This window comes from Anopheles marshallii, chromosome 2 (assembly GCF_943734725.1).
Source record: "Anopheles marshallii chromosome 2, idAnoMarsDA_429_01, whole genome shotgun sequence".
Lineage (NCBI taxonomy): Eukaryota > Metazoa > Arthropoda > Insecta > Diptera > Culicidae > Anopheles > Anopheles marshallii.
In genome coordinates this window covers 10,678,687-10,694,924 of record NC_071326.1, presented here as the reverse complement: position 1 = coordinate 10,694,924, position 16,238 = coordinate 10,678,687, and the positions used below count along the sequence as shown (strand labels likewise).

The window sequence follows — 16,238 nt, the reverse complement described above, 5'->3', positions numbered from 1 at the left end:
ACTTCATGTTTCATAGAAACCTTGAGCACGGTAGGAGAAGTATTGGGGCTGTAGATGTAAACGACAACCGCCGCTTGACATTTTTGACGCACCGCTACTTGGCGTGTGTGAAGTTTTTTTTTGCTTTATTTCTTGCGTCCAAATTTCGTAAACTTGGTGCAACTAAGGCCGTACATTTCCATTTGTGGTGTATTTGTTTTACGAAAAGAAGTGTGATATAGTTCAGTGCAACTGTCGGACGCATTTGTCTTACAGGAACAATAAACTATCCTCATTCACGATGAATCGAAGACGTGCGTACGAAGATGATGGAGACTTTTACGGAGGTACGGAATAGCGGGCTTGTTTGGTTGGTGTCTGCTAACCTACAAAAACAGCTTCGCCTGCGATACATCTGGCACTAGTAGAAATGGCAATTAAATGCATTTTGATACCTTTTTTTCCATTCAAATAGAGCGCAACAAGAAACGCCGCAGGGTATCGGAAAACCAGGAGATGGAAGAACGCTTAGAAACGCTGATCCTGCGAGTCGGCGAAAACAGTTCTTCCTCGCTGGAATCGAACCTGGAAGGGTTGGTGTCGGTACTGGAATCGGATTTGGGTAACTTTCGGAGCAAGATTCTACGCATCCTATCGGATTGTCCGATCAAAATGCCCGAAAAGTGCACCATATACTCGACCATGGTGGGACTGATGAATGCCAAGAACTACAACTTTGGCGGCGAGTTTGTCGAGTACATGGTGAAAACGTTCAAGGATAGCTTAAAGCAATGCCAGTGGGATGCTGCCCGGTACGCGCTACGCTTTCTGGCAGATCTGGTGAATTGTCACGTGATATCCACGAATTCTTTGCTCCAGCTGCTGGACAGCATGGTCGATGCGGCCAACGAAGACAATGTGCCGCAGGTTCGACGCGATTGGTACGTCTTTGCGGTGCTTTCCACCCTACCATGGGTGGGTCGAGAGCTGTACGAGAAGAAGGAATCGGCGCTGGAAAACTTGCTGGTTCGCATCGAAGTGTTCCTGAACAAGCGCACCAAGAAACATCACAACGCATTGCGCGTGTGGTCGGTGGATGCGCCACATCCACAGGAAGAATATCTCGATTGCCTGTGGGCCCAGATCCGGAAGCTGCGGCAGGACAATTGGACCGAGAAGCACATTCCTCGGCCATACTTGGCATTCGATTCGGTGCTGTGTGAGGCGCTGCAACACAACATCCCCGTGATTCATCCTCCGCCCCATCAGGATTCGTTCGAATATCCGATGCCGTGGGTGGTGTACCGTATGTTCGATTATACCGATTGCCCCCCGGGGCCGATTCTGCCCGGTGCGCATTCAATCGAACGCTTCCTCATCGAGGAACATCTGCACTCGATCATTGAAATGCACCGCTGGGAGCGCAAGGATTGTGCAATCCATTTGCTGCTCCTGCCGTACAAAGAAAAAATCCCACTGGAATATTGCATCGTGGAGGTGATCTTTGCCGAGCTGTTTCACATGCCGACTCCGCGCTACCTCGAGATATGTTACGGCTCCATACTGATCGAGCTGTGTAAGCAGCAACCGTCGAAGATGCCACAAGTGCTTGCACAGGCGACGGAGATTCTGTTCATGCGTATCGACTCGATGAATACGTCGTGCTTCGATCGGTTTGTGAACTGGTTTTCCTATCATCTGAGTAATTTCCAGTTCCGTTGGTCGTGGGACGATTGGGACAGCTGTCTACTGTTGGAAAATGAGCATCCACGACCGAAGTTCATTCAGGAGGTGTTGTTGAAGTGCTTGAGGTAAATTGAAAATACACACATGATCGGCTGAATAGATCAGTTACAAATAACCTGTCCTTCCTTTGTAGATTCTCGTACCATGATCGGTTCAAGGAGATGATGCCAGAAGGGTATGCGAAACTCATTCCTAAACCACCCATGCCTCACTACAAGTACTCGATGGAAGGCGCAGGTGAGTCGAACAAACACAGCGCCCGGGTTTAATGTTTTACTCTATAAATTATCTTTATTTTGACAAAAACAAAATAACAAAATTGCATTTCTACTATTCGAACGGCAAATGGAAGCATATTTCCCTGCTCTGCATCCTATACCGTTCGCGTCAGTGGGTTCCGTTCGTTTTGGTTTGATCGTTTTTGGGTTCGTTGGTTGGTTGTTTTGGCTTCGCTTTTTATTCACTTCGTCCTGCTACTTCCACACGTCGCATGTATGGATGATGTTCGTTCGTTCCTACCCCAGCCCCATGTGTACTACGTACGCGTCTGGTGTGGGGGATCGTTCCGTTGCTGTCTTGTCACAGTTTAGATAAATAATAATTAACGTTAGAATAATTTAATGTCTCTCAGCGATGGGAGGCTTAAAAAGCTACATGCAGATCAATTCGTATGCTTGGGATGGTACGTGCAGCTGTGTGCCCATTGTGCACGATTAAGGCCGTTAAGCATCAACATCAACAGCCACTGTCGTTTGGCTTGCCACTTCATCGCCATCAGTTCCGTCCTCGACTGTGGTGGTGCTGCCTATCGTTTCACTAACGGTGCTCTCCGTCACTGGGGAGCTGGTGCCAGCGACAGTAGTCGTCACCTCGACGGTAGTTTCCGGTTCGAACACATCCTTATGAGCGATCTCATTGCTTTCGATCGATTTGCTACCTGCAACTGGTGCGATGGTTCCATCCACAGCTCTCGCCTCCTCCTCCTGTGCCGCATCCGTGGGCTTCTCAGTTTGATTTACGATCGCTTTCGCGTGGTTGATGATGGACATCGTGAGATCATCGAAAGTCGATCCAATTGAGCGTCCACTCTCGGCGGGACCGCTGTTGGCGCTAGTGTCGGGCGTGCCGGCATCACTGGCCTCGAAAAACACCATGTTCGATTGGTTAGTGGCAATTGGCGGTGAAATGTTGGCCTTCACCATCACGAATTCCTTTTCCGGTTCGGTCACCTCCAGTGCGTCCTGTTTGTTTTCGGCCTGCTTAGCGACCAGCTGTTCGGCCACTGCAGCTTCACGATCGGTATTGTCGGTCTCTTCTACCGCTTCGCTGGTGTCCCGTTTGATTTTTTCATTCGATCCGTTTTTGGCAGTGGACGTCGTCATGACTGCTTCCTCGGCCTTGCGTTCCTGCTGTTCGAAAGAACGGCCATCAATGCGATTGCTATCGAACACGGAAGACGTTACACCGGGGATGGGCTTGATGGTAGTAGTAGACGTGCTAAAGTTACTGTTTCGCATGCGGCTCGTTCTCATGCTGTTGCTGACCTGCTGTTGCTGACCGGTTGGGATCGGCGGAGGATTTCCGGACGGCATTCGGCGGTACGTGTAACGGCTGCGACCTCTCGACGCACGCACGCGCTGCATCTGCTGATCGAGGTTGGAGCGTACCGCAGTTACTACGGGCACTACGACCGGAGTTTTCGTTACCACATCAATGGCGCGCTCGGAAGATGCGACCGCCTGTTCACCGCTCACCGGCAGCGAAGAGGATGGAAGCGTGGACGTGGAGAACTCACCGCTCGTCGATTTGCTGCTCGTCCGGGGTCTTTTCGGTACCCATTTCTGCACCGGTTTTTCCGTGGATGTAGAAGTCGATACGAATGAACCCGGGAACTGTCTGTAGATCGTCTTGAGTATCATGCGCGGGCGCATCGTCGTGATCGCCATCGTCGTAAGATCGTCCGACTTTTCATTCCGGTTCTTGTAGTAATGGGCCGTGCTGGAAGCAGTTGCCGAGCGGAAGGTTGATACAGTTACGTTCCTTACCTGAGATGCCTGAGCGACCGCTTGTGACGTTGGTGCAGTGGTGCTGGCGCTTGCTGGAGCCGGGGAAGACACCGAGGACGCTACAGCTGGTGCCGAGGATGAAGGTACGGTCACGGCAACCGGCGGGATCGGTGTGGTGGAGGAGCCTTGATAGGAATGAAGCGGTGTAACGAAGTTCTTAGGTCTTTGGACTTTTTGGTTGTGCTTCGGCGTACCGTAATAGGTCATGGTGTAGTCCTTCTCCGGTGGAGGCAACTGCACGCTCAGCTGCGCTTCGGGACGGTGCGTAGCATATTCGGGTCCATCTCCGGGGTAGAAGCGCAACGGCTTGTTGCTCGTAACCGTGACATGGTGGTGATGGTTTCCGGTTGGTCCCATGCCCGCTCCGGCCGGTACCGCCATGGGGCCGTTGGGTTTCTGTGCCATCTTTTGTCCCTTCTGTCCCTTATTGCGTTTGGCGTGCTTTTGTCCATTCATCTTTTTCACGTGTGCCAGCTCAACGACGCGTGACGGAATGAAGTCGTACGTGTCGTGGTGGTTGAGATACTGATACGTTTTGAGCGTGGAAGAGATGGGAGTTTCAATTTGCGGCGGAAGGATCGTTACCGAGGGCATACTCTTGAAGGCGGGCGGAAACTTGACCCCGATCGTCGGACCTAGCTGCTGGATGTATGATTTGGGCGGCGGAACATAGGTGGCCTGCGTGGTGATGGAGATGGGTGTGGTGGAGGACGGAGAGCCTGCAGAGGAGGACACACTGGCCAGTGGTACCGTGGAACTGCTGGCGCGATGATGGGGCGAAGATGGCGTCTGCGCGGAAGTTAACTTCGCGGTGACACTGACGGCACCGGAAACATCGACGAAGTTGCTGTAACTGAACGCACCACCGGCAAGCGTGGTGCGGGAAGCGGGTGAAGCAGTGGGCGAGTGTGGGCTGTGTGACAAGCTGCTGGCGGCGGTTGACGAGGGCGACAGCAAGGATTCGGCGGGCGTTGACGGCGTGACGGCGTTCTCGACACCAAATGATTCATATTTGGGTGAAACGGCATTGGATGGGCTACCGACGGCATCGGTGACACCGGCGTTAGCTTTGGGCGTGGGCGATTCCAGCTTGCGGGTCGTTTGCTTGGACTCGCTGGCGGCCGGTTGGAACGCCGGGGCGGTGAATTTCTCCCGTAGACCAGCGGGCGAAGCCGGGACCGTTGGTAGGGCTGCGTAGCGATGGTTGGCCACGGTCGAGCTGACCGTCGGCCCACTCACCTGACCGACTGCCGCAGTGTACCGGGCACTGGGCCGCGTGGCGGATGTCGGCGACGGTGAGCTAGCGATGGCAGAGGATACAGCCGATGGTGACGATTTCCCGGCACCGGGCGTCGAGAACCGGTGGCGGTGGGCCGGCGTCGGACTGATGGAGGGACCGCTTAGCTGCACGTTCGGGGTGTTGTAGCGATGGTGCTGGGAGGCAGCGGTCGGCGACGACGAGGACGTTGGGCCGCCGACGGTCGTCTTCTGTGGGTGTGGGATCGCGTTAGAACTGGTGAACTTGAAAACAGTGGGAATGGCATTAAACGAATGAGAGCTGTGCGCATGATGCGGATGATGATTCGGGGACGGGGGAGAGGCGAGCGTTTGCTGGCCAGCGGGGGGAGTGACCAGCGAATGGTTCGCACCATGATGGCCGTGCGCCGGATGGGGATGATGCTGATGGTGCTGGTAGTTGGTGGTGGTGGTGGTGATGGAAGTGGTCTTGGGTGTGACGGTGACAATCGGGTGATGCTGGTTGTGATGGTGATGGTGATGGAATGGTTGCTGCTGGGGTTGCAGCGGAGGAAGGAAGGGATTGACGGGCGAGTACAGGTGGACGGGGTTCGGGATGGGTTGCACGATACGCACCGGGATGGCTTGTACACCATCCTGCTGATGCGGATGCAGCGGTTGCTGCTGGGGCGGCTGCTGGGGACCGTAAAGGTGTGCGCCCTGTGGCGCCATGGGAGGGATCAACTGTACGTGCACCGGTATGGCGATCGGTTGCGGCGGGGACATCTGGAACATGTGGTGGTTGGACATGACCGGGATGTGGTTTACCACCATCTGGCCTTGGGGATTGTAGAAGGGAATCGATTGGATGAGATGTGATGGGGGGAAGAATCCCGGCGGCCCTCCGGCGGCCACTTGCTGATGAGCGTGCGGATGAATCAGGATGGGTTGTTGCTGTTGCTGCTGTTGGGGCGGTACCTGTTGCCGGTAGATGATATGCGGTGGTTGCGGCTGCGGGGGAAGTTGCTGCTGCTGCTGGGGGGAATATTGCTGCGGAAGCGCATTCGGCACCGGCGACCCAGTTTGCTGCTGGCCCACACCGGTCGCAATCGTCGCCACCTGTTGGTGGAATTGTTGCTGCTGCTGTTGGGTCGGGAACTGTTGTGGCTTGGGTGAAGTCTTCAGCGATTGCACCGTTTGCTGCTGGATGTGATTCAGGGTAGACGGGGACGGTTTCTGCGACACGGCATTATTCGCTTTCGTTGGTTTCGCTTCCACCGAGTCGTGGGCCGCGGGTGTTGAGGGTGCACCACGAACATCGACCAGTTTGTGGTAGTCCTGGTGGATGTTGCTCGGTGCCGGTGCATGCGAGTCCTTCGTGTGGTGGAACAGATAACTGCCCGGGAGGGCCGTTGGTGCTAGCGGTGCAATCGAGGGTCGCTGGAAGTGGATGTGCTGGTAGAACTTTGGCACCGAGTGGCTGGAACCGGTGAACGCGTCGGGGAACTTGATGCGATTGCTGGTTGCGGCCGCTAGCCCACCATAGTACGCTGGGTTCTTGCCGGGTGTGTAGTGATGGTGATGGTGATGGTACTTCGGTGTTTCACCCCCGGACAATAGCGACTGCATTAGGTACTGACCCAGGGTGATGGTTTGCTGTGGCTGAGGCACTACAGCAGGTCGGTAGAACCGTGTGGCCGGTGCATACGCAGCAAACTGATGCGTCTGCGGATGTCCCTGCGATTGTACCGTGTCGAAGAAGGTGCGATCGAACATCTGATCGTTTTTCCGATGCATCGGGATGGCGTTCGGTGAGATGGTCATGGGTGCGAAATATTTCGGGTAATCCTCATCCCGAATAATGTAGGTCCGATTGTTGGTCTGAGCGTCCCGTTCCTCCTGTTCGCCTTCCAGCGCAGGTCTGTCCGGTTCACCGTGCGTGGGTACCTTCGACGGCGCAATCGTGAACTTCAGCTCGTAGCGATGGCCACGCAGATCATCACGATGCCGGATACGTTCCACCTTCCACAGGGCCGTCACGTTACGACGCGATTCCTCAAGCTTACCATCCTGCTGCTGGACGAGAAAGTACGATTCGTCTCCGTCCTGCTCAAGGCGCCCGTGGGCCAACTCGACGATGTCGCCAAAACGCGGAACGCTCAGATCGATCACCCCGATGTACGGCGCGCTGTAGATCACTTTCTGCAGTCGGTTCGCCAGGAGCGGTGCATGTTCAGTGCTGCCAGAAGATTGTTGCTGAAGGCTACCGTTGTGCGACGTTGGGAAGACAGGAAACAAAGATTAAACAAATTAATAGCAGGAAGTGGCGTTGTGTAACGTTTCTTCGCCTACTTCCTAGTCGTTAGTGTACACGTGACTGTTTGCTCGCCATTTCCTTCTGTCATTAAATTCAATTTAGGAGTGATCTTTCTTGCTAACGGCGGAAAGACCCCATACGGACGATGCAGATTATCGTTCGTGTTTGGGGCATTGTCGGCTTTGAATCGGCAATTTCACGCTCACTTGAACTACACCGGCACTACTACCGCTTCGGTCAAAGGAAACGCCTTGATGATGTGCGTTCGGATCGCTACGGAAAAAAGCCGCACACACGCGGCCGTCGTTGTAAGGAAAGCTGCTGTTTTGCATAAACATACATCAATATCTCCGGCCTTGCCTTTCTTGGCGCGGCCAGTCTCGTGGAACGGGCTGCGCGGTACTACTTCTCACTTCACTGCTTCGCAGGCGCAAGACTTTTCTTTTCAGGCGCACTTTTCCTTTCAGCGCCAATTACACCCAAATGGTCTGGTGTTATTCTTTTCACTTTAAGCATGCTTTCGTCCGAGGGTATTTAGTGTGGGTTGAATTACTACGAAGAGAAACTACATTCTTAGGGAGCCACCATAGCTACATGCTAGTGATGTGGCTTTAACGGCAAGTCCAGCTAACTGTTTAGGGGGGATTTTTTTTGCTTACTTACCTCGTCTTGTTATCATTCAGAGCCAGAAAAACGGTTTCTTTTAACACTTCCTCCCAGGGCACCGCGCTGCCAGTGTCCCCGGTCGTATTGGGCTTTTCGTCTGACGGAACCTGCTCACGCGGTCGATAGTAGAGAACCTTGCCCGGGTACGTCTTCAGATGGTGGGGCGTTAGAATGATATCACGGTTGTTGAAGTACTGGCAATGGTTGCCGGTAATGAATATCTGGGGCGGATAAAACAGAGCTATTAAGTTTTCTGCAAATGTGCGAAAAGAAGTCTTGAAAAATGCTAGCATTAGGCATGATTTATTGGTCCGGTTTATTGGCTGGGGTTTTAGGGACGATGCGATAGTTTTCAAGATCACAATCGTTCGTTTCGGTGTTATCGTCTGTGCCTTCAGCGCGATACAACCTTCAGAGCTTCCCGTTCTCGCGATCGGCCAATGCGCACGCTGTGGACGCTTGTACACATTTTTTTTTCTTTTCGGACAATAGTCAGTCGCATAGCCGAGAGACGTTCTGCCGTGCCGTTGAAAAGTTCTCATGCAGTCGCTCAATGAGGTTTCATTTCGTTCGTAATTAAACGAACCACCAAAACAGACAGCTGCAGCGCTATGACCCAGCTTGCCTGGTGGCCGGTTGCTCGCCGGCAATCATCAACGGAGCATTAATGTTTTGATGAATACATTACGATTGCAGCGGCGTGCGCGGTGGACTGATCGTAGCTTTTAAACAAACGAATGCTTCGTAGACCCATGACAGAGACTAGTGTCAAGGGCTCGCTGGTCTTGCTGCTTGGGTATGAAACTAATTTGTGCCGCGGCCCATCATTTGGGGTAGGGCATTGTTTATTGTGGCGTGGAAAATCGCTGACGTTAGCATCGTTTGATCGGTTTCCAAATGAAGATTCTAATCAGTAAGAATGTTCAAAGTCATTGTACCGATCATTTGCTAGGTTGTTAATGATAATGGATTTATTTAAGAGTTTCTGCTTCGTATCTTTCGATGTGCAATATTGCTCAAACGATATTAACTGCTAGGACTGCTTCAGATAAGACTAAGAATAAAACTTATATTGTTGATTAAAAGATCTTTCATAGCTTAAATAACTATGCTCTACCCATGCAACAATCCAATTTTATGTTGTGTCTTTGCCTTGATATGATTTTAGCTAAAAAAAGTGCTGTTTTCCCACAGTTTACTGGCGTGACTGCTTGACGGAGTGAGTGTATGCAAAGTACGACGATTGTCGCTAAATCTCGCTTGCATTTTTCCGTAGTGTCGACACAAGAATCTTTACCGTTCAGGTAACTCTTATGCGGGGCAGCGTGCCGTTTGCCCGCCGCCGGAGGGATATGTGTGGTGTCGCAAGATCAGTTAACAACTCCCCCATAGCGCCAGTCTTGAGTCTTACCATGAAAAGTATTAAACAAATGTTCATTGTACGTCCGATGTAATCCATGGCGGAACGTGATTGGCCGCTGACAGTGATGGATCGTTCGTTGGATTTTCGTCTTGTACAGCTGCAGAACGAAAGCCGTAAGGGTGCAGAACATTTACACACACACACTACGCGTCACATACACACTTTTCTCGCACTGCACCCGACCGTTTTTGGCACTGGAAACGGATACAAACGACGCCACCTGGCTCTGTAAGGCTCTGTCTATTGCCACTTTCTGTAATCACCTTGTGCTGTGCATTAGAGAACCGCACAGTTATCGGAACGCGGATGGATTGATCTTCACACAAATCGATCGTAGCACTTGGGAGCGTAGAGAGCGTTTTTTTTTTTGTATCGCCAAACCGTGGTATATTCAGTGTTTGTTCACTTCAAGGGAAACAAGTCCCCGCAGTTTGGGGCAGGACAGGGGCACACTATTCACCGTACATCTTGGCCCTATCGGTAGATCGGCACCTGCCCTAAGATGATGCTTTCATTCGCCTGCTCTAATCGATCGATCGATCGGTGATATCTGACTATTAACAAAACACTCTTCAGCTGGCACCGCTAGTGTGGACCGTTTCGGACGAGCGTTTTTCACCAACTGTAAAGGGTAATATTTTCAAAATCATATTAAAACTGGCCATCCAAACCCAGCCCCACACAACACCAGCCCGATGCAGATCGGATGGATCACTCCCACCCATCGGGCTCGCCGTCGTGCCGTGCGGAGGCGTTTGCATTTTCCAAAACCCCTTCCTTTGCGCGAAAACTCATCGTCGATCGGCACGGTCGGTGTTTCGTTTCGTTAATTTCCATTTTCTATCGTCGTTTTTGCTTGTGGTTTATGCGTTTTCTCACCACCCATATGGGCAGGTAGTAGTTGTTTCTTTTTTTTTTGGCCGACGCCTTCTAAACATTAAAATCGGCGATTAAACACCCACTACGTACTGCTTGTCTTTTTTTTGTTGTCGTCCAATACTTAATGCGTCCGTAGGTTAAGCTTTTTTTTGTGTCTCTTTTAAAGTCGCGCTTCTTATTTGCATGCCAAGAAACAGGCGCGAAGACGATCCGATCGGCGTGGGTAACAATTAATGTAGCTGAAAATGTAACGCCGGGTTCGTGTGCGATCTTTCAACGCGCTTTAATGGTCGGCCTGGAAATGTCGCAAGCAAAGTGTTTTGCTTCCCACTTCCGTCGCTCGTAAGCCAAAATGTGTGTCATCTTAATTGTGCCTTAGAGTTGGGATTAGTTTGGTGTGCCGAACGGTGATGTACGAGTTCGCACCGCAACGAGATGAGTGTGTGCCGATGTAATCTGCTTTGCTGCATAAATTTGTTTCGTTATTTTTTTTTTTTGCCCAACGGTTAGTGGGTCTGTCGCCTGGATTGCAATATGTTGCAAATGGAAATATTCAAGCCCATAGCTGGATGCAAAGAAGGCCCTCGGTCCATTCAAATGGCGTTAGGCACGTACGGAACGTCTTCGTTGGCTCTGGTTTGGCGATTGCATAAGTGGGTTACGATGGACCTAAAAACGAGAATTTAATTATGTTGAAATGGCAGATAGATTGCCGTTTTTTTGGGATGGATGTGATTACGTATGATTTCGATGGGAATAGAGATTCAGTTTGTCATAATTGCTGAGTTATTCATCAAAAGAAAAATCTACCGCAACCAGCATGGAAAAGAAGCAAATCGATGCTTTGATGGTGAAGGCTGTGAAGCGTTTGTGAGTGAAAGTTCATCCTGATAGTGCAGCGTCGCTCGATCGTGTGCCTTTCGAACGGATGAAGAATTTTACACCTCTCAATGCTGCACACTGGCGAAGGCGAAGACATCATGGCGCTTTTCTAACGCGTAAACGCAGCGCATTGTTGTGCAGGATTAATTGCCCCCAAAATTTGATTCCGTTCTGTGCGTTAGATTTGAAGCGATAAACGGTAACGATTTAGGAGCTGCTATTCTCACTTCCCGGAAACACAACAATCTCACGGCAAAGTTCAATTGTTTCTCGGGTTGCGTTGAAAGCCCCCCCACACGGGGGCGACGCCATGATTCTAGTGACAGATCAAGGTAAACGATTTCTGCACTTTGCTGGATGTAGCAAAGGGGAAACATTTGAATACAAATTTGCCACTTAAAGCAACACAATGGTTTTTTTGGGTCGGTTCGGGTGGAGAGGCAGCGATGCAAAGTTCGGTCGATCTTTAGGCAAAGATTGCGCCAACACAATGCAAACGCCGGTGATGTGCATGAGGGTCATAAAATTTAAAAAATATGTTTCAACTCCAGATTGGAGACATGTCGCTGCAAAAAAGCGTGCATATATGGCGTTGAGGTTATGCTTAACAAGAGCGCATAGATGGTTTGATTGTAACGAGCATGAACATGGGCTTTTGTAAAACGTAGTGCAAACAGAACATATTGTCGAGCTGTGATGAAACGAGACTGTTTCAGCTATGCAATAGGAAACACTAAACACGAACGTGCATATGGTGTCATAAGTCATATTGACTTTTATATGTTGAAAATGTTAACAATTGGCATAAGCTGTTTAATTTCTGACTTCAGATCTTGTTCACTCTGGTACAACTGGAATCCCTCCATTGGGTTCCATACCGGAAAACGGTAGATTTTCGATTGCCATACACCATCGTCACGCTGCGGTTAGAAAGACTAGAAGGAAGGAAAGTTGGGAATAATTGGTTGTTATTTAAGGAACTACCCCAAAAGCGTACATAAGACGTTGCGCAACAAGCAAGGAAGAGAAGGTTCTACTGTTGCGTCATTTGCATTTTCACTTTCCACCCTTTAGGGGTAGTTGTATCAATAACAAATAATAAGTTTACTATTCGGCGGTACACAAATTGTTCCCCGTGTGCAAACCATTCGCTAGGAAATGGCTTTGTACTGTGCTGGAAATGTTGTTAGTACCATTTTCTTTCTCGTTACACGGTATGTTTGTGCTGTATAGTTAAATGGTCATTACTGTTAAATGGTTTAATAAAAACAAAGTTGTTGTGTGTGCAGAAACAAATGGGATGATGTGTGCAGTAAGTGCAGCCAACAACCTCAAGGTCGTTCGTTAAGCATGGAATGATCTACGTACGATCGTTCGAGATGTTGGCTTTTCACATTCTTCTCCAAACTGCAAACTGCTAATCTGGCATGATGTGTACCATTAATTACATTAATTTCTCATAAACAATTTTTGCTCGGAACAGCAAAACAAAAAACATCCAATTGCTTCCACTACACGAACATTGGCGATTCGGGCTCAAAAGCTCGATCTTCGGCTATCGCACTCAAAACCGGATCCTTCTCTGGCACAACCCATCCCTCCCCCCGCCGGCGTGAGATATGTGTACTTGTGCGTTATTAACATGCTTGTGGTCCGTGTGGCGTCTTAGGGTTGTCGATAATTTTCACCAAGCGCCCGTATCTGGCCGAGCTGTCTTTTTTTGAAAGAAAGTGGCGAAACTCCTTAATCGAGAGTTTTTACCTGTCCGTAGTGTCGGTATCGGTGCAATGCGATGCACCTTGTGTGCAGTTCCACTCAGTTGGTCAGCTGCAGACGTGAGGAATGATAGACAGATCATACTCACCCCCCGGGGGTGGATGGTTAAGCGATCCCAAAGTGTAATGCAGATGCAATGAAAAGAAAAGCATTTGCTCGCGTGCATCGACAGATTTTTTGTCCTCCCCTCCCTCTCTTTGGGCGTGTGGAGGAGAGAAAAGTACTTGGGAAATGCGCGAGTATGATTATGTTGCTACCGACTTTGGCACTAGCGTTTTGCGCATCGTGCTGGAATTTCGGATCGAATTGTGTAGTAAAAGTGATGTTTAACCACCGTTCGGAATGCGCATAATGCTGTTTCGGTGAGGGGTTGGTTGTTTCTCTCGTACGGAATGGGTGGAGCTTTCAAACTGTGTTTAATTCATTTTTTATTAGCTGCAACCGATTGTGGGAGGAATATTATTGACAGAGGTGTTGATGTTTCTTGCATGTCGATTTCAATAGAATTGTAAATTTAATACATTGTTTTGTGTAGAGAAGTCAGTCAACTTCAGCGACCTTTATTGCTAATCACATCCATCTATCACGTATATTTCTATCTTTACCAGCATCCTTACCGGGGACGGCAACGGCCCACAAGCTAGTGGTTGCTATTCGTCAAAAATGCAATGCCGAGGACGTGCTGAGCGAATTAAACGATTTGCCAAATTCGAGGGATGCGTCCGACATGGAGATGGCCGAGGAGCCTTTCAATCCACTGAAAATCGATGTGTTTGTTCAAACACTGTTGAACTTGGGCTCCAAGAGTTTCTCTCACAGCTTTGCAGCTATTTCAAAGTTTCACACCGTGTTTAAAGTAAAGTTCTTTGTCGTTGTTATGTTACGTACCAATCAATTATTAACATTAAACTTTTGGATATCCCATTCCAGGCACTGGCAGAGACAGAAGAAGCTCAGATTTGCATTCTCCACAACATGTTCGAATTGTGGGCTGATCATCAGCAGATGATGGTCGTTATTGTGGATAAGCTTCTCAAAGTGCAGATTGTCGAATGTTCCGCTGTGGCGACGTGGGTCTTCTCGAAGGAAATGGTGGGCGAATTTACGAAAATGTATTTATGGGAAATATTGCACCTTACGATTAAGAAGATGAACCAACACGTCACTAAGCTGAGTGAGTATTGCGAACGCATTGTTTATGCGTGAAACAACGTAATTGTGTTTGTTGTTATCATTCTACCAGGTCGCGAAATGAACGAAGCCAAGGAAAAGTTAGCCCGCACGGTCGAATCATCATCTAGCGAATCGGAAGATGAGGCTTCCCCGAATCCTCAGAAACATCGCAAGAACACAGAAGGATCGGGCGAAAAGCCTACGGAGGAACAGGTGGAACGGATGGAGGAGAAGCTGGAGGCGGCGTACGTAGATCAGAAGCGTCTGTTTCTGATCATTTTCCAACGCTTCATTATGATCCTGTCCGAGCATCTAGTAAAGTGTGACACAGATGGGCGAGAGTACGATACCGATTGGTATCGCTGGACTGTTGGCCGGTTACAACAAGTGTTTATGATGGTAAGTAATAGATTTCGCTAAGTATCCAAAAACTAACGATAACGTGATGTTACCCGGTGATTGCGTTGTACTAACGACTTTTTTTCTCTGTCTCTTTCGGCTCTCTTCATACGAATGTTTTTTTTACGCTTAGCACCACGAGCAAGTGCAAAAATACAGCAGTACATTGGAAAGCTTGTTGTTCACGTCCGATCTCGACCCGCACATACTGGATGTGTTTCACCAGTTCACCGCGCTGCGATCATAAGAGACCTGCGCACCATTTGCCACTATTATCGCGCGCGTTATTTCTTTCAGCTAGATACGGGGTAATTCGTTCACGGACCGGTAGCATCGAACGTTCAGTAGTGAAAGAAAGACATGGTCACTGTATGCAACTTGTGCATCGAACTGTTGATCTACCAATTGGGTGCGCTGTGTATGGTGCCCGGCTCATCAACGAAAGATGCAAACATGACCGTGAATATAGTCTAGCAATAATCACTTGATTCATTAAACTCGCCACGGAGATGGACATTGGCATTGTAACGAAAACCGCATGAAGATGAGTAAACGAATATTGGATAGACGATTTCAATACCAATGCTTCGCTTGCTGGTGATGAATTCCTCACGCAAATGATAATATCACGACCGGAAACAGTAGATTTTATAGCTTTTTATTGAATTTTATTCATTTTTATTGATTTCACCATACATCATAATAATAGGTTAATAGTTTTTGTTTGTTTTGTCTCTTTGTTTTGTTTTTCCTTTGTATCGTTAAATTGGTTTAATAGTGTGTGGTAATTCTACTGCTTATGCTTGTTCGTTCATGTCACAATTTCTGTTTCAATTTTCGTTACCGCAACTTTGTTAAGATGCTTTTGGTTTGACGGGTGTAAAGATACATCTCATGCCGGTACGTTGCATATATAAAGGTTTTACATAGAAGATCGGACGTCTTGCTGACGAATGTTTTTTTTTCTTATTTCCCGTAATTTGATAGATGATTTTGTTGCGCGCGCATTGCTGCACCTTTCGTGTTTGCGTACATTGGATGAATTCCTTTTCATGCGACAGAAGCATTTCAACGTCATACGTTTTCTGCTATGCTGTTCATGGTTTTTTGTCATTTTGTTCATTATAGATAATAATTTAAAAGCTTTTACTAACCGTCCATGAAGTAGTCGGCAATGCTTCTGTCCTTACAAATTGTTATATTAAAAATATGTACCAAAAAACAGGAAGTACGGTACGGTCGAAATGAGATGTTTGTCCACCATCACCATCATCGTTTTCTACTGCGCTGATCATTTGTTTTTCGCCAATCGAATTATTTGTTTTTATCTCATGCAATGGGCCGTATTAGCGGTGTCTGTGTATATAAGTACGTAATATTTGTTTGCCTTTTTGCTTTAATTAGTTCTTTTGTTTACATTTCAAAACTGATGAAACATTCAATTAACTGACTAGATGAAGCTAAAAGTATAGTTTTTTTTTTGGTTGTTGTTTTTGCTACGAGAGATCTCAACAAATGCGACCTCAGTGTTAATGATAATCTTGTATTGTAATATCAGAATGTGTGCATGTGTTTGTTTATTGTGTGGAATGTAGATTCATTTAGTTTCCCTCATCGTTCAGCGTGATTCAATTCCAAAACTCTTGTCGCGTTTCTTTTCCATCTTTGCGTCTCATGTTGTCACTTTCAGTCTAAT

General features: G+C 48.6%; 1 protein-coding gene across 1 annotated transcript; it reads left to right on the top strand.

Annotated features, from left to right (window-relative positions):
- The first annotated feature begins 280 nt into the window (after positions 1 to 280).
- Positions 281 to 14,789, top strand: LOC128719410 (nuclear cap-binding protein subunit 1). The gene is made up of 7 exons (XM_053813034.1): positions 281 to 326; positions 455 to 1,790; positions 1,859 to 1,962; positions 13,579 to 13,826; positions 13,901 to 14,144; positions 14,214 to 14,542; positions 14,676 to 14,789. The coding sequence occupies exons 1-7, from the start codon at positions 281 to 283 to the stop codon at positions 14,787 to 14,789; spliced, it is 2,421 nt and encodes an 806-aa protein (XP_053669009.1).
- The last annotated feature ends 1,449 nt before the right edge of the window (positions 14,790 to 16,238 follow it).

Bases quoted from the DNA above. Each gene is read 5' to 3' on its own strand.
- LOC128719410 (XM_053813034.1), top strand. From the start codon at position 281: ATGAATCGAAGACGTGCGTACGAAGATGATGGAGACTTTTACGGAG. The intron at 1,963-13,578 runs GTGAGTCGAACA...TATCTTTACCAG, and splicing joins GTACTCGATGGAAGGCGCAG to CATCCTTACCGGGGACGGCA. The intron at 13,827-13,900 runs GTAAAGTTCTTT...ATCCCATTCCAG, and splicing joins AGTTTCACACCGTGTTTAAA to GCACTGGCAGAGACAGAAGA.